Below are 27,696 nucleotides of genomic sequence, written 5' to 3'. Positions count from 1 at the left end.
TCCAGCAGCTCAACCTGCCTAGTTTTCTAGTCTAATTCCTCTAAAAAACACCTCATTCCACAATACTCATCGTGGTTCTGTTTCCCTATTTGAACCCTGAATCTCTGGTACAGGAAGTGCTTAAAAGGAAAGAAGACCTTAAGGATATAAACCTGAAGTTGCTTCTCTGACTTGATTGATGGTATTAATGACCGGTTTCCAATGGTAAAGGGGCTACTAGTAGTACACAATGCACAGTGGCAAAATATTTAAAATTATCATCTGCAGACAAGGACCTACAGAAGACAAAGCTCTGGGTAACTAAGTAGTTGATGCCATAGAAGATTTTAGTAAAAATAAGTTGTGTAATGGGTTAATTAGTTGTTCTAATACAATGGAGAATTATTTTCTCAGAAAAAGAAAATGATGAGCTCAGAGTTTTAAATGCACTACTCAAATCTGGGTAAGGGGACCAGAAATCTGTAAACTGCCTTAATAGAAAGCCTTACATCATGAGGCCACCAGGGCTGGGATTTCTACAAGGCGTATCCTGCAGGTGGCTCAGTTACAATGCAAATTCAATTCACACTCTTGCAGGGTATCTTATGTTAAAGCTAGGACCTTGACCGGCAAGGAGTGGGGACCTGAAAAATGGAATGAGGATATATGGGCAGATTCTGATGAAGCCAAGTACCCCAAACTCTTATATTCTGCCACACATCCTTTGCTAGCAGAAGCATCAGTCCTTCATCCCCTGTGTGAGGAAATTAGTCTCCTTTTGCCTGAAGAGTATATAATGATTTCCCCCAAAACAATTGCATTGCAGGGGACTGCTGATCTTACTGAAGATCTACTCCTAAAACTTCTCATTATTTAGATCCATAACAAGACTCAAATCTCAGGAGGTTCTGGGGGTTGAACACAAAATGTGACGTGTGATGATATGCAATACATACCCAAAAACTGCAAGAGTTGGCCAATTTACGTTAACTAAAAGCTGGAAAATACATATCCCAGAATTCCCTTCCCTGTATGGTTCTGCCTTAGAGCTAGGCAAAAGAAAAATGTACATCACACTTAGAAGAGAAACAAAAAGCAGCAGCTGTATGTTCTGAAAGTCAGGGTGGTCTAAGGTAATGAGAGGCAGGTTTCGTTTGTACTCTTTCTTCTTCCTTCTTCCACATCCCCTTCCCCACTCCACTCCACATCCAGCTTCTCTCAATCGCTAGCCCTGCTGACTAATGGCAATCCCAGGCCCACCAGAAACTTGACTAAGAACTGACAAATGTGGTAGCTATGTGCACTGACTTCTATATCATTCTACCTTTACAGTGTCATGCCAGAAGCTGGGTATTAACAGTCTTTATGACTTCACAGTAGACCTGCAGAGGAAGGCATATTTTAATTCTTCCACTTTCACATGTCTTATAATGAACATTTTTAAGTTTTATAAGCAGTTAAGTAATTTAAAACATTTCAAGCAAACCTCCCTAATATAGAACACTCTTAGTCCCCTGGGGAAAATAAATAAAAGGAGTTTTTTCGTCATAAAAAAATTTAAAAAGACTTACATCATTAGATTGAAACAATCGTGTCATTGCAAAGAAGGCTTCCGTAGCTTCTGTCGTTCCAAAGTGTTCACCCTAAGTAAAATTTAAAACAATTTTTAAACTTTAAAAATATATAATCATATATACGTATGTGTACATACACACACACACACACACACACACACATACACACACACACAGGATTTGCTATTTCTGCAAAAATCCTTTAGCACTCAAGAAAAAGCAATCTCTTTGTAAACATTCTGCCTCTCCAATTTTTCTGGCTTTCAGTGTATAAACCTACATGGTTATTTATCACCCCCTTATTAAAAATAATTCAGTATCACACATCATGCTTAAAAGTTCTGGCACAGTGGTCTCTAACCTTTTAGTAGAAACTATTTTAAACTTCCCTGAAGTACTACTGTAGTTTACAAGAAGGCAGAAAATGACAGCACTCACAACAGAACATTATCACTACACTGCCTAAGAGCAGAGATCATATCTAAAATCTAATGCCCAGCACAATGCCTAACATGTCATAGGAGCATAATAAATATTAAAATATAAGGAACTATCTATTAGGCAGTTCAAGCAAAACGACAAGAAGGGGACCAAACAAGGGCAGGAACCAGATTCATCATATAAAAAAACTAGGCTTAAGGGGCTGCTATGTATCTCAATACTGGCTCAAGCCCCTTTATGCTTTGGATCAGAGCTTCATGAATTTTAACATGCATGACAATTCATCCTGGGATCTTGCCAAAATGCAGATTCTGATTCAGTGGTTCTAGGGTAAAGCCTGAGATTTTGCATTTCTAACAAGTGATTCTAACAAGTAATACAAACGCTGCTGATGTGGGAACTACAATTTCTGAGGACTGAAAAGGTGTTAGATAACGTATTTCAATAATATTCAAAACATCCCAAATCACAGATTACCTCAAATATTACCATTTCAATATTTGTCTTCACTAAAAGCAATCCTATATATTACACTCAATCACTTTTCAGAGCTTCAGATTCCACATAAACTGTAACTAGTCTTCAATCCATTTGCCATAGGTATAAGAATAAATTTTGGTGAAAAATACTGATGGTTTAGGATGAAAGACAAAGTACAATAAGTTTATAATTACTTAAATCCGTGTGTGCAGCTTGCTCATCACCAAGAGATTTATCTTTCTTTCATAAATATTTACTCAATACTTAGAAGTCTGTGCTTTTTAGTTATACAGGAAAACCTTACATTCCTACCTTTTTTACTTGAAACTCAGAAAAAACATGGATATGTCAATTCTTGTAGAAATTCAAAATTATTTTTCTATAAAGCTCTACCAAGGACTAGGCAAAGAGATAAAATTTATGTTTCCAAACCTGTTTGTATAGTTAATTGTGTTTATGCTGTGCTTGGTAATTTCCTTATCGAGATAATCAAATGTTTCAACAGGAGTTACCTCATCAAAGAGGTAATGACCAACATAAAAGTATATGCTACTTCCAATCAACTTTGACTATTCAAAACTTTTGTTTATACAATGAATTTAGCCAACCTGGACACAACGTGTGCTATGAAAAGTTAACCCAATTGACTTTTGCTATAAATGTTTCTTATATGCTGACACAGAGGGATTATGTTGTTTGTGAACAGATATATTTTATTTAAAACTACCTGCTTGATGGTGGGGCACGGTGGGGCACGGTGGCTCATGCCTGTAATCCCAGCACTTTGGGAGGCCGAGGTGGGCAGATCACGAGGTCAAGATATCAAGACCATCCTGGCCAACATGGTGAAGCCTCATCTCTACAAAAAGTACAAAAACTAGCCAGGCGTGGGGGCGCAGGCATGCAGTCCCAGCTACTTGGGAGGCTGAGGCAGGAGAATAGCTTGAAGCTGGGAGGCAGAGGTTGCAGTGAGCTGAGATCATGCCACTGAGATCACCAGCCTGGTGAGAGCAAGACTCCCCAGAAAAAATTAAAAAATGATGTGCTTGTTGCTTAGTCTTCATTTGTAAACAAGAAAACTTTATTAATTTGCTGAACAAAGTCCTCAGTCACAAAACAAGGTAAAGATGAAATATCCTCTTAGAATTCAAATTGGAAACCATGGTTATCTTAGCACCATATGTAAACCACCTGAGGTATGTGGTATATATGTATGTGTTATGTGTCCATGTGTATGTGTATAGACCTATACAGTTAGCCCTCCATAACCACGGGTTCTGAATCTGTGGATTCAACCAGCCTCGGATTGAAAATATTCAAGAAAATAAAACAAACTGTGTTTCTACTGAACATGTACAGACAGTTTTTTCTTGTCATTATTTCCTAAACAGTACAGCACAAAAACTATTTACACAGCACTAACATTGTGCCAGGTATTATAATCTACAGATGACTTAAAATATATGGGAGGATATGTGGTTATATGCAAATACTACACCATTCGTATGAGGGACTTGGGCATCTATGGATTTTAGAATCCAATGCAGGTCCTGGAACCAATTCCCCACTGATACTGAGGGAACATGAATCCATGAAACAAAATCATATTTTCTAAGGCCCTAGACATTTCATGAAGTTTTTTAAAGTCTAAAACAACTTGTTTTAACTAGTACTCATTAAATTCAACCCAAAGGATTTATTGAGAATCTACTATGTGCATCACTGGTTTAGGACCTCATGAATAAGAAAGAAGTACAGGTTAAACATCCCTAATCTCAAAATCCAAAATCTGAAATGCTCCAAAATCAGAAACTTTTCAAGTCCCAATATGACACTCAGTGAAGACTCTCATTGGAGCATTCTAGATTTCAAATATTTAGATTAGGAATATTCAATGAGTATGTATTCTGCAAATATTCCAAAATCAAAAAAAATCTGGAATCCAAAACACTTCTGGTTCTAAGCATTGCAAATAAGATAGAGTCAACCAGTTTATGTCATAGTCCTCATGCTAAGTTTTACATATTTTTTAACCAAACATTGTATATGTTAAAATTAAGTGAATTTAAATAAATAATTATACTTTCCAGAAAGCATTTCTTTGCATCTTCAGCATTTCTATTCCAGGACACACTTATCTGAGGAAAATAAAAAATAATTTACCTGGTTCAGTAAGTAAAGAATCTTTGTAAGAATATGCAAACATCTTCTTGGATTGATGGGAGTTTCATTGAATATACGAGCCTATGAAAAAAACAAGAAATTTTTATTTTCCTACCTTGTCTATCATAGATTATAGCAAATCAACTTTAATAGTTTCTAATCACAGTGTCCAAATAATATTGAGTATAGTTCTCAATTTACTAAAGTATCTGATAAATTATTAAATGTGGCCTTGATTGTCCATCCTATACTTTCTAACTCATTCCATTAGGAAGACTACTTCAACTTTATGGGTTATACAAATTAAATAAGGATCACAATACTTATCTATATCATACTAACACAATGAGCTATAGATAACTGATTTCAATAACTTTGCACTAAACACCTTTTCTTACATAAAATTCCCAACCTGTGGTAAAGCCTTCATGCCTTTGCATTTCTACAAGCTCTAGACTCTTCTGTGACAAGTAACCTCTCTTCCTTTTCCCTCAAATCTGTATTCTCTAACCTCTGTTACGTTCCTTATTTTGGATATTGTGATCATAGCAGCCCAGGAATTCTCTGCCCACCACTCTAAAACAGAATAGAAAAAAAAGAGCACAAGATACTTCCCAGTCATACCTCCTGTAAAACAGCACTCTTCTCCAGATGCTGGAAAGGGTTGGAGCCACTACCTATTTATAAAACAAAACATGTTTGAATAGCAGCTGTCCTACACAAACGTATATACTTTCCAGAGAAGGGTATTGAATGCTTGGGAGGTGACCACTGGGATATCACAGTGATAATCATTGCCACTATGCATACGAACTGAATGAAATCACTTTGATCCTGGCTCTGTCACTGCCATACTTGAAGAGCAGGGACTTCTTTTGCAGCAACCCTCTCCAAAATGAGTGTCTTCTTTCCCTGCCCTCTTTTTCCATCAATGTTAAAAATGTGTCATTTCCACGACAACGAAGATTAATGAGATTGTGGTAGGGTGCTTTTGATTTCCTTAGGCACTATTTTGTGTTTCTAGCACTTGAGATGCAGAAACGAAGTTTCCCAGAGAATCATGCAGACGTAAAGCTGCAAGGGGCGGTGGAGGTTGACTAACCCAACCCTGTCTCACACTATGGGAGTTGCTACCAAATATTGAGAATTTTTTCTTTTTGAGGATGCTTGGCATCTCCCTCATTTGCTCTGTACCAAAGATGGGTATCAAGACGCAGGTCACTTATGGACGCCTGAGATTCATCAAGCTGTGTCCCACGGGACAGTCTCGCCCCCTGGGAACCGGACAGAGCCAGGGGCCCCAGGAAAACTATAAGGTAGCAGGAACCTGAATGTTCCTCCACACACACCCTATGCCGTCGACCCCAGCCCCGGGAACAGGGTTCTCCCACTCGGGGTCAGACCCTACCGCACCCCTTGCCGCGGAGACGCGCGCAGGGGCGGAGGCGGGTCCGAGGGGGCTGCGCCGCGGGAGGGGCGGGGTCGGGGCGCGCGCGGGCGCCGGGGCGAGAGCGCGCGGCCGGAAAGAAGGCTCTGGCGCCCGGGGGAGGGGCTACGGGCAGGCCCCGGGCGGCCGCGAGGGGAGGGGAGGGGCTGGCTCCAGCTCCGGCCCCCTGGCACAGCCCACGCCCCCAGCCCCGCCGGCCCGAAAGCAGGTGGTGGCGGGCGGGCGGGGGATGGGGCGCCCGCGACTGAGGGTAGGCCTCGGAAGCCCCGCGCGTACCAGACTCCTCGTCCTTCTTGTCGAATTTTTTAATCATCTTGGACGACTTCCCAGCGCCCAGACCCACCGCAACCGTCCCAGGCACCGCAGCGGGCGAGCGGAAGAGGCTGCAGGAAGGCCGGCCCCGCGCTCTCACGCCGGTTGGGCCGCCGCGCCGTCACTCGGGGCCAAGGCCCGCCCTCCCCTGCCGCCCTCGGCTCCCTCGGGACGCAGCCACCCCCTCTCCTCCATGCACGGCCTGGCCAAGGCTTCGGCGCGATCCGCCTGGCCAACGACCCGGGAGCCCACGCCGGCGGCAGCAGGAATGTGGTTTTATTTCATTGGCGACTTTCATGCGGACCCTTCAGTCTCAGAAGAGCGAGGCGGGAGGCCTGAGGGGTCTGTGTTCACCCGGTGACCGTGGCCTTTTTGATCATGCACAGCGGAGCCCTCCCGTTGCGGAAGGCGCCCTCCCCGGGCGCGGTTCTGGTGGGCATCTCTTCCAGGAGCGATGCGAGTGTCAGTGGTTCCCGAATCGCCTTGGAAATCAGCCTTTCACTCGCTAACTTCTTGGAAGCTACGACAAAGCACAGGCACTCTGGTGAATGTGGCTTTTCAAAAGTACTCGAAGGATGCTTAGTGTGAGACGTGAAGGAGACCACTTGGAGGGACCAGAGGCTGGTCTTTAAAAGAGGGTAGATTTTGGACTGTGGACTACCACTCCCTACCTACTTTATGATTTTGGATTCCTTCATTTTATCAAAATCCATTGTAAAACACACTGCCAGTTTAGAGCCCTTGTTCAATCCTGCTTCTTTCAATGATTCCATCTGAAACCATATTGACACTTAAGATTAACTCTTGCTGAGTTAGCGTGCATTCATTTGTAATTCATGTTCCTCTTTTTCTCAGAGTGTATCCGGCTTTCTGTTCTCTTGTCTAAGAGTGTGGCTAAGAAACTGCCTGCCTTTGGCTTCAATGGCATTACTGTTTAGAAATGTAAATTAGGTCTATATTCAACAGGTTCGTGCCCCTGCAAAATTAGAGAAATTCTAACTTAGATTACAGTCTACATCCTAGAAAAAATATTTCCCTTAAATATAGGTTTAGGATGAACTGTTGATATCCTGCATATGGTATCATTTAAGATTTAACTCTGACTTGACTAAATGTACTATTAACTATTATGTTTGCTTTATGTGGCTTATAAAGTTCAAGTCATACTTCATAGGTGGCGTTTTCCTTGAAGGAAATAGGAGTCTGCACTGATTTATTCTGAGGGTGAGAATGAACAGGCTTTGGGGAAGGAAACATCCTCTTCCTCTTCCTTGGCCCAAGGGTACTGGGAACCTAGGCAAAGACAGCGTAGATAGGCTGAGAGATTCCCAAAAATGGGTAATGCCCTGGAGACCTGCTGGGAAGTAGAAGGACCTGAGTTCAGATTTGAGGCTGACCCTAAGACTAGCCCCTGGTACAGCAAGATAAATCATTCTCTGCTGTTACTCAGTTTTTCTGTATCTCTGAAGTTTTGTTTAATACCGCAGGTTGTTTTTCGCTGTACAGTATTTAGGGAGTTAAGAGCAACAGGAGGTGGAAGTGGAGTGGGATGTGGTGGCAAATAGGTATTGCAGGAGCAGAGAAGCCTGAAGAAGCCATTTAAGGGATGGTATGTTACGGACCCCAGGCCTCTGGTATCAGGACTATTTCAACTGAGGATAGCTGGCAAAGTGGTTGAGCAATCACTACGATGGCTCTGTGGGACAGGCAAGGAGACTTTAGTGAGTTTTAGAAATTGCTTGAGGAGAGAAACCCAGTAGGAGAAATGGACCTTATCTTAAAACCATGGGCTGGTGAAGTCTGAGTACCCACCAATTATATATCTAATACACAAATGTGTGCTCAGTGCTCTGAAATTCTTCAGTGGGTCCAAACTGCCTACTGTATAAAGCCCAAACTCTTTTTTAAATATTTAAGGCATTGTGGTATTTTTGGTTTTGTTATTGTTGTTTGTTTGTTTGAGACCGAGTCTCCCCCTGTCGCCCAGGCTGGAATGTAGTGGCGCGATCTCGGCTCACTGCAACATCCATCTCCTGGGTGCAAGTGATTCTCCTCCCTCGGCCTCCCAAATATATGGGATAACAGCCGCACACCACCATGCCTGGCTAATTTTTTTTTGTATTTTTAGTAGAGACAGGATTTCACCATGTTAGCCAGGATGGTCTCAATCTCCTGACCTCATGATCCACCCATCTTGGCCTCCCAAAGTGCTAGGATTACAGGCATGAGCCACCACACCTGGCCATTTGTTTGTTTTTCAGACAGGGTCTCACTCTGTTACCCAGGCTGGAGTGCAGTGGCACAGTCACAGCTAACTGCAGCCTTGAACTCCTAGGCTCAAGCGACCTTTCTTCTGCAAGCCCTCTCAAGTAGCTCACACTACAGAGACATGCCACCACACCCTGTTAATTTTTTAACATTATTTTTTGTAGAGACAGGGTCTCACTATATTGCCCAGGCTAGTGTCAAGCTCCTGGCCTCCAGCAATCCTCCAGCCTCAGCCTCCCAAACTGCAGGGATTACAGACATACCCAGCCTCTCAAGGATTTTTACGATATGTTTCATCTCTTTCACATATTGAAAATACTATTATTGGTGCTTGATAAGGGTCTAACACTAGTAGGAACCCTAGAAATATGTTAAATAAAGGGTAATATGTGAGGAGGATTCTCATTGTACCCTCTGCCATGCAACCCTATTCCAAGCCCCTCACGATCCCCTACCCCAATCCCAGAGACTTTTTGTACCTCTAAGACACACAGACTTATCCTTTGGCCCATTTAGAGCAGTTTTTCCTCAAAGTATAATATGCATACCACTGGGTGGTTCTAGGTGGTACGTAGATAAACATTTTAAAATTTAATTGTTATAAATTTGACTTAAGTGTTTCAGAAAAACGTATAATTTGTACATCAAAACCATGATGTCAATGCTATAGTATTAATTAGGACAAGAATTTTTTAAAAGCCTTTTGAAGAAAAATGCTAAGTAAATAATAGAGCAAATAATACATCAATATGGCAAAAACTCTTAAAGTGGTAGGTGATGTAGCTTAGGAAACACTGCTAGAGCTTTCTTGAAATTTGAGGATTTAAACAGAGTGCAAAGCTTTGTACCTCCTGAGCCTCTATTTGTTATTAGCTTCCATGCTATAGGGAGAAATAGTTTCCACAACCACGAGAGAAGCCAGTTGGCCACATCTAGAATCCTCATGGATTTTAGCTCTAGCCCACATCTCAGTCCAGTAAGCCTTTGCTTTGGAAGAGAGGAGCTTACCATCTTTCCTCATCTCTCTCTCACAGACTGGAGCAAAGGTGAGCTGAGGGTACATTTTTTTCTGTGTCCTCAAAGCGTAGATTTTTGAATACTTCCCTTCGCTCTTGAAATCATTGTCGGTGGAAAACCTTAACAAAGAAAGTTCTTTTTTTAGTAGATGCTAGGGCAGGGGATGCATGAAACCATTTACTTTATTTTATTGATTTATTTTGAGAAAAGAATCTCATTCAATCACCCAAACTGGAGTGCAGTGGCATGATCTTAGCTCACTGCAACCTCTACCTCCTAGGTTCAAGTGATTCTCCTGCCTAAGCCTTCCAAGTAGCTGGGATTACAGGTACTTGCCACCATACCCAGCTAATTTTTGTATTTTTAGTAGAGACAGGATTTCACTATATTAGCCAGGCTGGTCTCAAACTCCTGACCTCAACTGATCTGCCCACCTTGACCTCCCAAAGTGCTGAGATTATAGGCATGAGCCATCACACCCAGCCCCACCATTCACTTCAAAGTTAGCTACATTCTCAGAGAGGACAAGGCAATGACAGGAGGCTGTTGATTGGTGCCAAGCAGGAGTATTGTTCCACGGCAAGGGATGTTTCTGAACTTAGCACTGTAAACCTTTGGGGGAACTCCAGAATCTTCTCTCTCCTCTCTAAACTACACGTAGGCTGCTCTTGTAAGTAGTTTCAAATAAAACCACTTTTGTATAACATGTTCTCATAAGACATTATTCCGATGCTATAGCGCCTAACTTGCAGTGAGGCTACTTCTTTTTTTTTTCTGTTTCTTCAAAGCACAGACCTTGGAATATTTCCCTTCAATCATGAAACCATTGCCAATGGAAAACCTTAGTTTTGCATGACTGTTTCTCTTTCATTAGAGTGTAAATGAGGTTAGGGTCATGTAGGGAAGTCGTGTCTTATTATCGGTGTACAACCAAAAAATATGTCCTTAAATTTTGCAGCAAAGAACCAGTAACATGAACAGGGAAAAGACAGGAAAGAAAGCTAGTACAAGAAGAAGGAAGACTTCACCTAAACCATTGTTCTCGCGTGGATGTAGGATCGTCCGACAGTATCAAAGGGAAGATTGGTCTCAGCTTAGATCTTAATTTTTTTTTCTGAGGCATCAAGGGCAGCCAGGGGTTCTCAGTGGGTTTGTGCTGATGATGACTTTCCTGTAGGGAAACAAAAGGAAAAAAAGAGTGAGAGATAGTAAGCTGAGTCCCTGGGGATTTAAAGGCTGGACCAAATTCCTAGACTAAGTTCTAATTCCCTTACAATGATGCAAGAAAACCTGTCAGAGGGGGACATAGGAACTCAGAAACCAGAATCAAAGAAAGCAGTTCCCTGGAAGGGAAAACACACTACATTTGGTGTTCTTGTCCAAAGCCTGGTCAGTTTCCTAAGTGACTAAATTTACTTACTGGACCTTGGAAGTGAATGGCAGAGAAAGTTACCTAGCCTGGGGAAGGATTCAACCAGTGAACTCCTTGGGAAACTAAACATTTGACAATAAATTGGGAAATAGATCAATAGGACTCTACCTTCTTTTCTTGAAGATGACTGCCTCCTCCACATTCCGTTCTCCTTAATGAGAAGGCCATGGAATGGGATGTTGTGAGTTAACAATTACATCGTTCCTAAAGGTCATGGAATCAAAGTCTTTCAGAAAGAATCTTTTTTTTTTTTTTTGAGACGGAGTTTCACTCTTGTTACCCAGGCTGGAGTGCAATGGCATGATCTCAGCTTACCGCAACCTCCGCCTCCTGGGTTCAGGCAATTCTCCTGCCTCAGCCTCCTGAGTCGCTGGGATTACAGGCACGCGCCACCATGCCCCGCTAATTTTTTGTATTTTTAGTAGAGACAGGGTTTCACCATGTTGACCAGGATGGTCTCGATCTCTTGACCTAAGTCATCCATTCTGTTTATCTGACACTCAGCCTCTCCATAATCTCACTATCAAGTGGTCAATGTTTCTATACCTAAAAAAAGAAAAAGATTTCATCTTTGATCAGCCATTAGATTTCTCCCTGTAACCTTTACCCTGTAGTCCAGACAGAACAAATCTAGCCTTTCTTCCTCAAAGTCCTTAAACATTTTGAAGAAATCCATCACATTCCTCCTAAGCTCTGTTTTTTCTAGGCTAAACATTGCCAATGTCCTGAACTTTTCTTCCTATGACATGCCTTTGGGTTCCTTTTCTTTTTTTTTTAATCTAATTTGAGAAAGCTACAATTCATGTCCTAATGTGTGGCAATCTGAAACGAAAACAATATGTTGGGTATAATAATTGCATGGCATAGATACCCTGACCCCATGAAAGTGTCTGTTCAAAAGTTAGCTGGATGTGGTGGCTCACTCCTATAATCCCAGCACTTTGGGAAGCTGAGGCGGTGGATCATTTGAGGTCAGAAGTTCGAGACCAGTCTGACAACATGGTGAAACCCCATCTCTACTAAAAATACAAAAGTATTAGCCTGATCTGGTGGCAGGCTCCTGTAGTCCAGCTACTCAGGAGGGTGAGGCAGGAGAACCGCTTGAACCTGGGATCTGGAGGTTGCAGTAAGCCACGATTGCGACTCTGAACTCCAGCCTAGGTGACAGAGTGAGACTCCGTCTCAAAAAAAAAAAGAAAAACAACAGCGAAGAGTCATCAATTCTGAGAGCCTTCTTAATGGCACTTACATTGCCACTGACATTCATCACATTCCATCTCCTTATCTTGCTTTGTCATGGCATTTATCACATTATACGTTATCTGTGTGATGATTTAGTTGTTTATGGTCTAAGTCACTAGAATTTAGCTTCATTAGAGCAACGAATTGGTCTTAGTCATTAATATATCCCAAGCATCCCCAATAATGCCTGGCACTTAGTAGGTGTTCAATAAACATTTGTTGAATGAATAAATGACCAAACTAACATATTGAGCTTTTGCTATCAGAATCATAAAGCCTTTTTGTCTTTAACACTTGCTGTTTCTGAACCATGTCTTTTCAATTCTGAACTTATTCTCTTTAAGCTTTTCTATTAGGCTGGTATAAAACTAATGGCAGTTTCGCAATTATAATGGCAAAAGCTGCAGTTACTTTTGCACCAACCTAATTATTTTAAGGAAAAGAAACCCATTTGAGTCATCTTAAATAATAGGTGTTTTACTGTACAAGCACATGTGCCTAGAAACTAAGATATAGATAACTATCCAGCCATAAGAAGAGCAAAAACTTAGCAGAGCTGGACCTTATAGCAGAAAAACAGTAACTGGAAAGGTATTTGGAATCCAAGATGGAACTAGGGAAGGACCACTGTCTTAACGCAAACATATTACTCACATGTTTCTCCTATTTTCTTCCTATCTGCTTCCTTCTCCTCCCTCTACCTTGTTCACTCCTCACCTTTATTCCATACATATATGGGTTTCTTCTACCTATAGCTTCTGCTTATTCACTTCTACTTCCTACTTCCCTGTAACTTCAGCCTTCCCATACTCTACTTCACAGCTTCCTCACTATCTTTCTTCCTCAGGGTTTGAGTCCTTTATAGCCCCACTCTATGTCCTTTTAGCTTTCATTCCTACTACTTCAATCTTTCATTTCTCAGTTAAGAGACCTGGAAACAAGAATCTGATTAGCTCAGGGATTCTGGGTGTTGGTAGGTTGGTTGGTTTTTGTTTTGATTTGGGTGTTTTTTTTTTTTCTTTGAGACAAAGTCTCGCTCCTCCGCCAGGCAGTGGCACAATCTTGGCACACTGCAACCTCCACCTCCTGGGTTAAAATGATTCTCCTTCCTCAGCCTCCCGAGTAGCTGGGACTACAGGTATGCACCACCACACCCAGCTAATTTTTGTATTTTTAGTAGAGATGAGGTTACACCACGTTGGCCAGGATGGTCTCAATCGCCTGACCTTGTGATCCGCCTGCCTCAGCCTCCCAAAGTGCTGGGATTACAGGCATGAGCCACCATGCCCAGCCTGTTTTGGTTTTAGGGTACCAATCCACATCACAGGTCACTACCCAACCTATGAATTTTGCTTTGCTTGGTCTGATATCCTCCTCTGGTCTTAGCTAGGAGTGGGGACAGGGCCGTATTGTACAAAATAGAATCTCTTAGGACATTGCCTTACTCAGGAGACTGTGGTAGGGTCTGTTTCACTTAGAGAGGCTGTTAGTATAACAATCACTGTAATAGATGTATTTAGTACATTCCACAACTTGCCTACTAGAACTCATGCTGTTTTTGGATGCATGCCCAGGTATAGCAAAGAATGCTTTTCTTACATATGATCCTAGATTTACAAAAGATTATCACACTTGTCCAGCAAGGGAAGGAAAGGATGCTGCATGAATATTAAAGAGGCATTGTAGATATCAGATGTTTCCATCTTATTGGGCTGGTTCCAGTTGGATAGCCCCATAAAATAACCATTGTGCCAGACTTTGAGCCTTAATCCTGTCCATTAATACAACTTGGAGCCTTAACTCTGTTTGTTAATACAACTTGGAGCCTAACTCTTTCCATTAATACAATTTGACGGTACTACAGTTTGCTCATCAATATGATTAGGCTCTGCACTTGAACCGGAGGGTTCACGAAGTAGGCAGGCTATTGGAAGAAAGCTCTTCCTGTACCCAGTTTATATGATAGCTTTGTATTTCCTTCTGCACAAGAAGCAGGGCAGTCCTGGCCTGGCATTCATCCCTTTCTCAATGTATGGTCCACCCACTGCCATGGGAAACTACCAACTGAGCTTACCTTCAAAGGGCACAAATTCTGAGACCCAAAAGACCACAGGCAGTAAATTCATTAACTCCTTTGTTAGTATATATTATTGGATATCAGCATTTCATCTTCCTCTTGGAGGGTATCTCTCACTGCCATCCATCTAGCAACTAAGGAAACACTAACTCCAAATTCACCACATTTTAGTATAAGGGTCTCACTTGGGTAATTCCACACCCAGCATCAACTTTCTACTAGAATCCTTTGTTTGCATTTTCACTTAACTCATTGATTTAATTTGTTCTTGTTAAATTAGACTTGCTCTCAAGGCTGTCAAGACCTTTTTAGATTTTGATTCTTAAATATCTCTTAATAATTCAATTTTCTCTACTTCCTATGCTAATGATTTAGTTCAAGTCTTCAGTATCTCTCACCTTGACTACTGTAACATCATAACATCTTTCTCGGGTTTGTCTCTTCCACAACTACTAATGCACATTTCTTCAACCTCCAAAATAGTCTTCCTAAAGTGCAAATTTGATTGCATCCTTTTGTCTCCTGCCATTTACTCCTTTTTTTTTTTTTTTTTTTGAGGTGGAGTCTTGCCCTGTTGCCCAGGCTGGAGTACAGTGGCACTATCTCATCTCGCTGCAACCTCCACCTCCTAGGTTCCAGCAGTTCTCCTCCCTCAGCCTCCTGAGTAGCTGGGACTACAGGCATGCACCACCATGCGGGGCTAATTTTTGTATTTTCAGTGGAGATGGGATTTCACCATGTTGGCTAAGCTGGTCTCGAACTCCTGACCTTGAATGATCTGCCTGCCTCGGCCTCCCAAAGTGCTAGGATTACAGGCGTGAGCCACCATGCCTCACCCTGCCATTTATTCAATTACATCTTCCTGAATGCACCTCATTTTCCCATGTCTCCATTCCTTTGGACTTTCTTCAGATTTGATATTTTCCTGTTCTTTTGTCATGGGTCACTTCCCTACTCACTGTCTTTTCCCCAAAAGAAATACTGTATCCTGCATTACTTCTGTATCTTGTATATTCTTCTATTACTTTTACATATCTCATTTATTGATCTCTCTCCTATTAGACTCCAGGTTCCTTCAAGATAGAGACTGTCCTGTAATCATCTTTATATTCTGGTTTTTAGCTTATTGTATGCTCAGCAATTGCTTATTGAGTAGAATTTGAACTTCTTTAGTCTATAAAGGAGTTTCAAAGGTTTGGCTAGTGTGATGGTAAATTCCCTCTTCTGAAACCCAAAAGCAACGTGTATTAAAGCATTATCCTTTACTCCTTTCCCATTTAGATATTACAGCTGTTTTTAGTCCTCATTTCCTGACTCATCTTTTACTACTTTGTTCTCAACTAGAAAGTCAGTGGCCAGTCTACCCTTTGTTAGTTACAAATTAATTATCTTTGGTCAAAGAGGAGCACTGTCCAATGAAGACCCCATTTTCTCCCTACAATGAAGTTTCAATGCCCAAGTTTATTGAATTCTGATTCCCAGGTTCTCCAGATGCTGTTTTGTGAAGCATACGACCAGGAATAAGAAGGAAGAGATAGGCCAAGTGCAATGGTTCATACCTATAATCCCATCAAGTGATTCTGGAGAATCACTTGAGCCATGAGTTCAAGACCAGCCTGGGCAATACAGTGAGACCCCCGCCTCTACAAAAACAATTTTTAAAAAATTTAATCGGGCATGGTGGTGCACACCTGTAGTTCCAGCTACTCAGGAGGTTGAGATGGGAAGATTGTTTGAGCCCAAGAGGTCAAGGCTGCAGTGAGCCAGGATTGTGCCACTGCAGTCTGGCCTGGGTGACAGAGTGAGACCCTGTCTCAAACAAACAACAAAAAAAGGAAGAGGTAGTTTCCTGAGTACCATTCTCCATGTTAAGTTAGCCTCCTTCTCAAAGCTGACTCCTAATTCTCCAGGGTACACATTTCGGGTGCCAGGAGACTTCTGCTTACCATGATCTTGCGCAGTAACTCCTTGGAAAAGTATTTTGATGCACTCTCCTTGTCTTGCTGGGTGATTGAGCAGGGAGGTGGGTTGTTGGTCATAATCAGTAAGGTCTTATCCTGGTCATACTCTGTTACTTTTAACATGAAGCTTGTGGTTTTCTTGTTTTGAGCCAGGAATTGCTGTAGTGCATTTGCCTTCAAAGGCTTGTAGTACTGGGCCTGAGCAGACAGAAAGGTTTCCAGAGAGGAAAAGAGATTAGGTCAACAGCAGGTTAACAAATCATCTGGCTAATACTTTGCCTCTGTGGGGTAAGAACAGAAGCTGGACAAACTTGCTGCAAAATTTCTGGGGTTTTTTGTTTTTTTGAGATGGACTCTCACTCTGGAGCCCAGGCTGGAGTGCAGTGGCATGAGCACGACTCACTGCAACCTAGACCTCCCAGGCTCAAGTGATTCTCCTGCCTCACCTCCTAAGTAGCTGGGATTACAGGTACATGCCACCCTACCCAGCTGATTTTTTTGTGGGTTTTTTTGTTTTTGTTTTGTAGAGATGAGAGTTTTGCCATGTTGCCCAGGCTGGTCTCAAACTCCTGGGCTCAAGCGATACCCGTCTCAGCCTCCCAAAGTACTGAAATAACAGGAGTGAGTCATCACACACAGCCCTAAAATGTGTGTATCAGAAACTGTCTGAAGCTCTCAGTCCCTCTCTTCCCTTGAAGCATTCCCCTGAAAATGGTTTCAATGGTAAAAGGAGTCAGGTAATTTAATTCTTCCAACATAGTGGCACAAGCAGAAAAATTTCTATGTGGCTAAACCTAATTGGCCTTGTCTCTACAACTCTCTCTAAGGTATGGGGTGGGGGAAAACTACCAGGGACCAAGTCTTGCTCAGGGAGTGCTTCAGGAGTAGGCACAGCCAAGGGCAACACCTTTCCATATTTACGCCTTCCCACACACAAACATTTCCCAGGCACAGCCACATTAGCATGCATTCACAAACACAATGTTAAAAAGGAAAAGCAGTCATGAAAGACAGCCTGTCACTTAAGGTATGGGTGAAGAAGGGGCAGTCCCACTACATTCGCTTTTCTCTCAATAGGAGAAAGGCAGAGGGTTAGAGGGGAAGGAAGTGAAAGGGAAACAGTGGATTATAAATATATATTTTTTTCTGACTATAATATGTTTTCTCCACTTAAAAAAATCAGCTATGGGGACCCACTTTCTTCCCAGTTTTCGTCTCCCACTTTGCCACCCCAGTTCTCAGCACTGCCTCTGGCATCATAACCTAGCTGCAGCTCTGCCTGCCTGTCCCAAGAGTATGCACACTCACAGAAGCTGGGGACACTTGGAGGCATTAGGGACACCTACAGTGGGCATCTGCGCCACTGCTGGAACTTCCCCTTAGAGATCCTGGGGGAACGCTTTTTCCACCTACCAAATTTGGATGCACTGTGTAATGCCGAAGGTTCTTTAGAACAAATTTTGATCTCCCGACTGCATCAAAAATCTAAAGACGATAATCAAAGTTAGTGGTTTGAAGTCGCACCGATGCTAAACAGTATTCCATTCCTTACCTCACCTTAGTCTCTCCAGAGAACTGGTCTCTACCTCACACTAAGTGAGAAGTACAGTGTGCTTCATATTTTGTACTCTGGGTTTCTGGAACAAGGGCCTCAACAAGGGAACCTGGATTCTAAGACCTCCTGACTGTGACATGTGTCAGTAGAAATGGGGCCAGCCTTATGATACATCAGGAAAAGCCATTAGAAGGGAAGTAGACAAGGGCAGCATCGGTTCAGATTGGGACAAATCTCTCCAAGGAGTCACCTCTTTCTTAAGCCATTTCCATAGAGATAGGAGTGAAATGAAGTGGAAATCAACATAGAGGACAAATCTTTAAGCAGAAAAGCAAGTCTCAAAAGGGCATTAACCTTAAAGTTGTGGGCACAAGGGGGCCCTAGGACCAACTCTGCCAACTGAACTGGGAGCCGACCTACTCACAGAGAGAGAAAGAAGCAGCGGGGCATGTTGCAATTTTGAACATCTCTGCAGTAAACAGTTCTTCCAGAAGTGTTGCAAAAATAATTGAATTTTGGTAACACTTCTGTCTACCACTTTGTTTTTTTTTTTTTTTGCTGGTGGTAGTCCTGGGTGTTAGCAGATGGTTTGAGTGTCATATATGGTAGTAGAGGAGCTGAGCCTCTTCCATTCCCTTTTGGCTGACCCAGTGTTCTTGCTTCTCCTCTTGCATAGCCCTGTCTAAGGATGAATCAAGGGATAAGAACACAAGGAGATAAAAAGCTCTGAATCATCTTCTGGCTTGGCATAACCAGAAATCCAAAAAAAAAAAAAAAAAAAAAAGAAAGAAAGAAAGAAAAGAAAAGAAGAGTACATCATAAATCTGTGTTTGGGTCAGCATTTCTTTTTCCTTTTCTTTTTTTTTTTTTTTAAGACAGGGTCTTACTCTGTCCACCAGTCTGGAGTGCAGTGGCACAAACATAGCTCACCTTGAACTCCCAGGCTCAAGTGATCCTCCCACCTCAGCCTCCCGACTAGCTGGGTCTATAGGCATGCGCCACCACACCCAGATATTATTTTTTATTTTTTGTAGAGATGGGGTCTCACTGTGTTGACTAACTCCTGGGCTCAAGTGATCCTCTGCTTTGGCCTACCAAAGTGCTGGGATTACAGGTGTGAGCCATCATGCCCAGCCTGGCTCAGCATTTCTAAAGATTGCTATACCTCCCCCATCAGGAGGTGATATGGTAAGGTGGGTACAGAGGAAAGGGAGCATGCACTTAAAAGTGAATAAGGCAAGAGGGCTAATGGAGACGAGGAAAGCAGTCAGAATGGGACGAAACTGTGAGTTGAGAGGAGGCCCTGCTGTGCTCCGGCAAGAAAAGGCCAGAAGTTGACAATTCTTGGCAGTTGGAGAAGGAGCAGGAAGAAACGTAGCAAAGCCACACCACGAATTCCTTTAGAGAGCATGGGATGCACTATGGGATGGTGGGATGGATCCAAAGACTCAACTATTTAATGTTTACCACCTTGTGGAATACTGAAATCTATTTATTGAAAACAGAAACATATTATGAAAAACCTGCTTCACCAAAATGAAATGTATGACGTATTTAGAATCATAGAAGTTAGGAAAAACTCATTTGGGAGAAAGGTATGAAGACCTTTTCTTTTACTTAAAAAAAAAAAAAAAAAAAAAAAAAAAAAAAAACCTTTAGGGGGAAAATCCATGGTGAAATGTTTTACTCCTGAAGTTTTCTGAAGTATTGCATATCTGTTCCAAATTAGTCCCCAGCAGTTGACTAAACCTACAAGGTTGTCCAAATTGGAATGTGTTTTTAGTTTTGTCATGTTGAATTGTACTATCTGCGGCTGATTAAATAAAAGTTGGCCTGGAAAATTCACTTGAATATGGTAAACATGGGAAAACAACCAAGAAAGCCAACGGAGTTTTGCTACGACAGGTAGCTGTAAAGTCTGCATAAGTTAGGGTGTGACATGCTCTTACTCCCTAAGATATGTTTCTGCTTCCGGGATTTTATGCCCTGATTTGTTGCTAATGTGTCCTGTCCCTTCTTTTTTTGTGCTCTGTTTCTCTTTGATAACATTTGACAAGTTAACCTTGTTTTCTGTATACATTTTTACTCCTTTTTGCTTTTCAATAGGAAAGTTTGTGATAGCGAACTTATTAGGTACACTAAGCAACTCCAAAGAAAGATTAAACATTGAGCACTTACTAACACTCCTTACCTCTTCACCATTGTCAACCATTCCTTTCTCACATTTAGCTGAGCTATTTTCTGAAGTCTTTGGTTTGACATTTTGAAACCTGAAAAAGAGGCAGAACATCCAGTTGCATTTTCTGGCTCAGAGACCTAGCCTTCTGCATGTTGTCAGTCTCCCTCAGCAGAGTTTGGGAACCTAACTCAGACAAGTCCAATTAAGGTGATCACTAATTGACATGTAGTTTAAAAAAAAAAAAAAGGACTCATTATCCAGCCTGCATGCTAGGGAAAAGCAAGACTTCAGTTTGAAGAGTTGAACAAGTGGGACCTTTTGGATGACTCAATGACATCCATTGAGTTGGTTTCTTCTAAAACAGGGATTTTAGATCATTCACAGAAGTGCTCTAATAGACTGCTTAAGGAAATTATTTTGGGCAATTAGCACCTCACAATACCCTTTAAAACTATCTACTATTTTGAATACTTACCTGCCTATTCTTTTTGCACACGGAAATTGCCCTACCTTGCCAGTGATTGGCCCAATGAATCTGTGAGAAGGAATATCGTTAATGGAAACTCACAACTAAGTTTCCAATTCTTGTTGACCTTGCTTGGATTATTAGCACTCATACCTTCCTAACCACATCTCTAAAGACTTCTCTTCTTGTAACTGGGGTGGTAAAAAATAATCCTCAATGGCAAATATTTCTGTTCACTGCTCATTTACTTACTTTTCCGTCCCTCACCCTAATACGAATTCTCTTTGTGGAAAAGTAGGGTGGAGCAGATTCTATTCTTTGGTATTCTTTTAAAACCATTTGCTGATGGAATATAATGTAAGATACTCATCAGTGAGGTTTGGTTAATGACTAAGAGAAATCGCCTGTTTCCCCCTTGGAGGTAGTTCCATTGTGGGGCTAAATTAGCTCAGAGTGAGAAGAATTCTGTAACTATCTCAACTAGACCTCTCTCCTTTAAACATAAGGATAGCAGGATAAGGACCAAAATAAAAGTAGAAATAGCCAAGCTATGTAGTTTGTAGGTCAACTGGCTATGGCGTACTACAAATAATCCCCAAATTCATGGTGAAATCCCATTCAAGGATGGCTACATTCCACTGTTGCTGGCCACCAACTGCATTATTAAATCAGGTCAGAGGTCTTAAAAACAGTCCCAAGTGGAGCAGGTGACCCATGATGAAAAGACCAAAATTCATCCCAACTTAACATCTTAAAATTTGTGCCCTTTTAATATGTTTTATTGCATTGTTACGTAATAATTAATAATACAGTATAATATTTATTGTAGCATTTTCAGAATGATTCTTTGATACCTAAAAGGAAGCACAGAATCCCAGATACTTTTCTTCAGGGCCAATAAGGCATAGAACTATATGAAAAGTGCTTCTTTACCACAGCATGTCTGGAACAAGGTGGTGCTTTCTTTTTGACTAAAAGTTCCTCTCATTGTTGCATGAAATATAGACCAAGATCTGGTTTTGATCCAGGGACAAACAGTCCATTAAAATGCGTTTAATGAGGGTCTACTCTGTGACCAGCACCATTCAAAGTGCTGTGGGCTATGCACTAAGTTAATATAAAGTGGTATTTATAACTTAGTTGGGCAAACAAGACTACATACTTGGTTTGTTTCTTTTGGCTCATTGCTGTTGACTACTAATTGGCCAACCCAAGGCAGGTATTCATGCAAGGCCAAATTCAGTGTCTCTGAATAGTCCACGTTCTGCAGGGGGTTCAATTCAATCCAAATATTCTTTCCTTAGCACACAGTGTGTGCTCAGCTCCATTCTTGAGCCTGTATGGGAAACAAGAAAAGACTGGTAAGTGCTATTAAAAACATCGAAAATGCACAAGACAACATGTTGATGCTTGCCCTTAGAAATTAAGTTTATTTGACAAATGAGGGGAGATGGGAGAAGGTGATTATCTGATGTAAAATAATAACAACAAATACATGCTAATATATTAGGTAAGTCACTTTATGTCTTGGGTTCTCAATTTCCTTATCTGCAAAATGGAAAGTATTAAGTAAATGATTTCAAGGTGACATTCTAAATCCATGATAGTGATGAGACTTACCTATAAGGAGATCTGAAATAAAATTAATTCACATGTGTCCTTAGTAGGCAAAAGGTGGAGAAGCAGCCATCTTTCAGTTTTCTTCTCTCAACAAAGCCATGCTCATCCATAGATTAGGCCTGAGACGCTGGGGAAAGGGTGTGTATATACTGGAGGTGGAGGGATTGCTATACTTTTTGATATAGAACAAGCTGATAAGGTAGAACCCGCCATTTAGAGAAAAGAAAGGTCAATGAGCCTTGGAGATGTTTCCTAAAGGATGTGGAGCTTGAGCAGAACCTCAAAGGATGGTGTATGAAGTAGTCTCATTGGAAGATTATTTGTTGTTGTTAGGTAGGAAGAAATAGAAGCAGGTAGATAGCATAGAATCACATTATAGGAACCTTGACAATTAAGTAGAGTTTGAAAAGACCTCTATCAGCCCAATTTCCTATGAAGCCCACAGGTTTAGTGGAAAGATCTGCATTTGTGTTGATAGTATTGATAGGTGATTGTTTAAGGTTTGTTTGTATTTAGGGTTTAGGGATTATTAGAGTTTAGGGTTTATGTCTAGCTTGATTGTTAGACAAATCCTAAAGATGACTGTCTATTATTTTATTTCTTTATTTATTTAATTTTTGAGACACAGTTTCTCTCTGTCGCCAGGCTGGAGTGCTGTGGCGCGATCTCGGCTCGTTGCAGCCTCGGCCTCCCTGGCTCAAGCAATTCTCCTGCCTGAGCCTCCTGAGTAGCTGAGACTACAGGCAAGAGCTGCCAGATCTGGCTAATTTTTTGTATTCTTAGTAGAGACGGGGTTTTACTATGTTGGCCAAGATGGTCTTGATCTCTTGACATTGTGATTCACCTGCCTCAGCCTCCCAAAGTGCTGGGATTACAGGCATGAGCCACTGCCCCAGCCTTGTCTAGAGTTTATGACAAGACTGAGATAAGCCCTGAAAGTTCCCTTCTAGGGAAATAGACTAATAAGCTTTTTACCCTTTTCTCACCTTTAGTTTTTCCAGAATTGTAAGTCCAGTTTATGTATATGTTGAAACTAAAATAACAATGAGCTGTCAAATGGGGCAGTATATGTCTTGGGCTGCTAGCCTGCAACCCAGGCTGAGAAACAAATCACACAGACACAAAAAAAACTACATTCAGAATAAGAATGGAAAAATCTGGTGTACACTACCTTTAAGAACATCAGGAAATCATAGTTTGGTGAGGAAGGCAAAAATCTTTGGCATGGGAACTTTCCATTTTGAAAATATCTTAATTATTCTCTTCTGGATTCTGGAGAGGGTATTTGTGATGAACAGGCAATCTAGAATGCTGAGGTGTTCTATGTTGGAGACAGAGAATGAAAAGGCCAAAGACAGACATGCTTAAATAAAATCTGCCAATGTCTTATATTTTTCAGCTTATGACTTACACACATACCCCCCCAACACACACACACCTTCACCATTTCTTAATCTATCTCTACCTAAGCCAATGTTTTCACTGCATTCTTCAAACACAGTGAGCATTTTTTCTTATTCCTCATACTTAAAATGCTGTCCCCATCTCTTCAGCCATTTGAATCTTCTTTCTTTAGGTTACTATGCAGATCATTCCTCTAAAGAGAAGACTTTCTAGATTAATACAGTCCCAAATTTCAGACTATAGGCATTGGGTTTTGTACATATCATTGTATAGTAACTTGTAGTTCTATTTGCACTTTGCTTATGTGCGGGTCTTGTCTGTCTCCTAAGTTGTGAGCCTCTTAAAAGTGGAAATGTAAATTTTAGACATATTTGTGCCCCCCTCCAAGTGCTTTGTATCTCATGCATTCAAAACTAGCATTTGCTTATTTCAATATATTTGCTCAACATTTATGACATAATAGACACTCTCCTAGGCAATGAGAACAAAATATAAATCAGATGTAATTCTTGAGCTTCTTAAGGAGCTCACAGTTTAGTCAGGAAGAGAGACAAACGGTTGATTGCAGCAGAATGGAATGACAAATTAGATCTAAGTTTAGGGGACCATGGAAGCAAAAAGGAAGGGGACTTAACCCAGACTGAGAAGAGACTGGGAGAGATTTAGAACTATTGCCTAAACTGAGCTGGGGACGATGAGTGTGAATTAACCAGGTGATGAGAGAAGAGACATTTGAGAAAGAAGGAGAAAGAAGCACAGGGGAAGGGTAGTGAGAGGTGAGACAAGAGAAGTAGACAGGATCTAAATCCTAAAATGAAGTATTTGATAGAAATTTTGTAGGTCATTCTGAGTCATGAAGAGCTATCAGGAGATTTTAAATGAGATATAATCTCCTTATTGAACAATATATATTTTAAAAATATAAAAATAGTGTTTTGTGAACTACAGATTGGAAAGACATAAGAACTATAGATTGGAAATATGCAAAGAGGTCTTTGAGAAGTCTGACAGTACTGAGGAGGGGCTGAGAAATTATAAGGGCCTGTAGCCATTATAAATTAGTACCATTCACTCCTGTCTCCTAGCCCTGGATGATTTATTCAAAGGTGGCCAACCAGATTATACAAGGAATTTGAAAGTTTGATAAAGACACACAGAGCTGAAAGATGATTGCACATGAGTTACCTCATGTGGTGTCCCAGGCTGGAAGACTGTGCCCTACCTTCTGAGGGCCCCAGAGTTGCCCCAGATCTAGTCCTTCCTGAAGCATGGCTATTCAATTTTCCCTTCAGTTCTGTGAGCTTTCCTAATATTCTTTCAAACAAATCCTTTTTTTCTCAGTGTTTATTTCTGTGGTTTACGAGCAAAACACAAACAAACATTAAACTAATATAGGCTCTGAAGCAGGGTGTCCAATCTTTTGGCTTCCCTGGGGTACGCTAGAAGAATTGTGCTGGGCCGCACATAAAGTACTCTAACACTGACAATGGCTGACAGGCTAAAACAAATCACACCAAAAAAACAAAACAAAACAAAAAACACCTCATAATGTTTGCAATTTGCATGGGCTGCATTCAAAGCCATCCTCGCCACATATGGCCTGTGGGTCACAGGTTGGACAAGCTTGCTCTAAAGCAAGGTAGTAGCAGTGAAGAGGGATAGAAAAGGATACCTGGAAGATGTTAGGAGGGTACAATTAATAGAACTTGGTAACTAGTTGAATACTTGGGATACAGAATATAATCACATTTTTAGCTTGGTTACCTGAGTCAATGGAGGTGCAAGTTACCAAATTAGAGAATAAAGGAAATGGAGCAAGTTTGGGGGATAAATGATGAATTTTGTTTTTGGTCTGTTGAATATGAGGCAGATGTGAGGATATCATCTGATAAATGGCTTAAAATATGGGTCTGGAGCTCAGGAGGGACACATTTGGTACTATAGAGTGAATGTTTATGTCCCCTGTCTCCCTAAATTCATATGTTGATACTGAGTCCCTAATGATGAGGGTATTAGGATGTGGAGCCTTTGGGGGTCGATTAGTGCCCTTATAGAACAGCCTTCAAAAGCACATCTTTGCCCCCTGTCCTATGCGAGGACACAGCAAAAACAGGTCCACACCAGACACTGAATGTGCCAGCACCTCGATTTGGACTTCCCAGCCTCTGGAACTGCGAGAAATAAATTCCTGTTGTTTATAAGCCACCCAGTTTATGGTATTTTGTTACAGCAGCCCGAACAGACTAAGCTATTTGGGTAGGATTATACATTTGGAGGTCAGCCTCAAGTGTTATGTGCTAATTGAAGCCACTGGACTAGATCAGATCAAGCAGAAAAAATGCTGGACTAACAAGAGACTCAAGCATAGAACCAAGCCCCAGACGACACAGACATCCAAGCAAGAGCATCATAAATAAATTTTGTGGAGACCACAGAAAAGGAGTGGCCAGAGATGGGAAGAGAACCAGGAGGAAGCGGCCACAGATGGGATGATATCATTGGAAGGGATGCTATTATGAAAAAGGAAACAAACTCTTTAGCTTAAGGTAGCAACTTTTGAAGGTATAGAAAAAGATTAAAACTTGCAAAAACAAACAAAAGCTTAATAAGCAATCCAATGCTGCCAAGTATAAAGCAGATAAATCTAGACAGAAAAAACCCTACGGGGCTTGAGTTCACGGAAATGGCAGGGTTTGCTTGAGGAAACAGAGACCATCCGGTAAAATAGAATGTGAATTCCCACTGGTTGTCTTCTTTTTTCAGAGATATAGGAGCTGCACTGATCAAAACTCAGGGCAATTCTCCTTTCCTACTACTCCTTGGGTCTTGATCTATGACAGGGTCTGAGAACAGCTCCTCCATATCCCTTCACCTCCATAACTTTCCACATTCAGGTGGAGACTTCACACCCCAGGTAACAGCTGGGTGGGGAGGACACAGTGCATTTGGAGAGATGTGACCTCAGAAGCAAAGAGAAGGAGGGAATGGCACAAGATGGGAGCAACTGTTTTTTGAACAGTTTTGTCCTCTTTTCTCATTTCTTTTTTTCATTTTTCTTTCTTTTTTTTGAGATAGAGTCTTGCTCTTCTCACCTGGGCTGAGTACAGTGGTATGATCTTGGCTCACTGCAACCTCCGCCCCTCAGATTCAAATGATTCTCCTGCCTCCTCAGCCTCCTGAGTAGCTGGGACTACAGACGATTGCCACAATGCCCGGCTAATTTTTTGTATTTTTAGTAGAGACAAGGTTCCACCATGCTAGCCAGGGTGGTCTCAATCTCCTGACCTTGTGATCCACCCGCCTTGGCATCCCAAAGTGTTGGAATTACAGGCGTGAGCCGCCACGCCCAGCCTTCTCTTTTCTCATTTCTAACTGTTTATAAAATAGAAATGGCTACCTTTACAGAAGTATTGATATGGAAAGTAAGACGTTGGAAAGAAGCATCTACCCTTCATTCTTTCTGCAGTGAAAAGGTGGTGGCACAGAATGCTGAGCAAGGGTAGTTTGGCCCATTTTTGGTTCACTCTTTCCTTCCTCCCTCCCTCCCTCCCTCCCTCCCTTCCTTCCTCCCCATCCCTCCTTTATTTTGAGGCAGGGTCTCATTCTGTTCATCCAGGCTGAAGTGCACTGGTGTCATTATAGCTCACTGCTGCTTCAAACTCCTGGGCTCAGGCAACCCATCCACCCCAGCCTCCTGAGTAGTTGGGGCTAAAGGCACACACTGCCATGCCCAGTTATTTTTTTTTAAGGGACAGGGTCTCACTATGTGAAGACAGTTTGTTAATGTTACAGGTTTCCAGCCTGACAGGGAGATGTAATGTCACAACTCACAATTGAATGTCATAATTTAGTCTACCCATGAAAGGTGGACCCCCGAGCAACTAGCACTAATTTATTGTCATCTTAAAGCTTCTCCCCAACCTCATACATTTTCTTTAATTTTTAATTATTGTGGATATGTAGTAGGTGTATATATTTATGGGGCACATGAAATGTTTTGATACAGGCATGCAATGCATAGTAAGTAATCACATCATAGAGAATGGGGTATCCATCCCCTCAAGCACTTATCCTTTGTG

At 41.6% G+C, this 27,696-nt stretch overlaps 2 protein-coding genes across 7 annotated transcripts in view; both read right to left on the bottom strand.

The window, feature by feature from the left end:
• The window catches only part of COPG2 (coat protein complex I subunit gamma 2), a 150,571-nt gene extending 144,120 nt beyond the window's left edge, over positions 1–6,451 (bottom strand). For 4 of the 6 annotated variants that reach the window (XM_054237697.2, XM_009003063.5, XM_078343749.1 and 1 more), the window contains exons 1-4: positions 6,361–6,451; positions 5,262–5,314; positions 4,638–4,718; positions 1,551–1,622 (exon numbers count right to left, since the gene is read on the bottom strand). In XM_054237697.2, coding sequence (XP_054093672.1) covers positions 1,551–1,622; positions 4,638–4,718; positions 5,262–5,314; positions 6,361–6,397 — 243 coding nt within the window. In that variant the 5' untranslated portion in view covers positions 6,398–6,451. Of the gene's footprint in view, positions 1–1,550; positions 1,623–4,637; positions 4,719–5,261; positions 5,315–5,986; positions 6,180–6,360 lie in introns of those variants that run through there. The other 2 variants (XM_054237698.2, XM_078343748.1) reach the window with 1 other exon arrangement.
• A 138-nt stretch (positions 6,452–6,589) lies between these two features.
• On the bottom strand, positions 6,590–23,520 carry TSGA13 (testis specific 13). The gene is made up of 8 exons (XM_035254721.3): positions 23,385–23,520; positions 21,756–21,929; positions 20,140–20,218; positions 17,807–17,878; positions 16,379–16,591; positions 10,710–10,852; positions 9,673–9,800; positions 6,590–6,916 (listed from the first exon to the last, which is right to left on the bottom strand). Exons 2-8 carry the CDS (start codon positions 21,776–21,778, stop codon positions 6,747–6,749), a joined length of 828 nt encoding a protein of 275 aa, XP_035110612.3. The 5' UTR covers positions 21,779–21,929; positions 23,385–23,520; the 3' UTR covers positions 6,590–6,746.
• Positions 23,521–27,696: the final 4,176 nt, after the last annotated feature.

This window comes from Callithrix jacchus, chromosome 11, assembly GCF_049354715.1.
Source record: "Callithrix jacchus isolate 240 chromosome 11, calJac240_pri, whole genome shotgun sequence".
Lineage (NCBI taxonomy): Eukaryota > Metazoa > Chordata > Mammalia > Primates > Cebidae > Callithrix > Callithrix jacchus.
The sequence above is the reverse complement of the archived record's forward strand: the minus strand, read 5'-3'. Positions and strand labels throughout refer to the sequence as shown.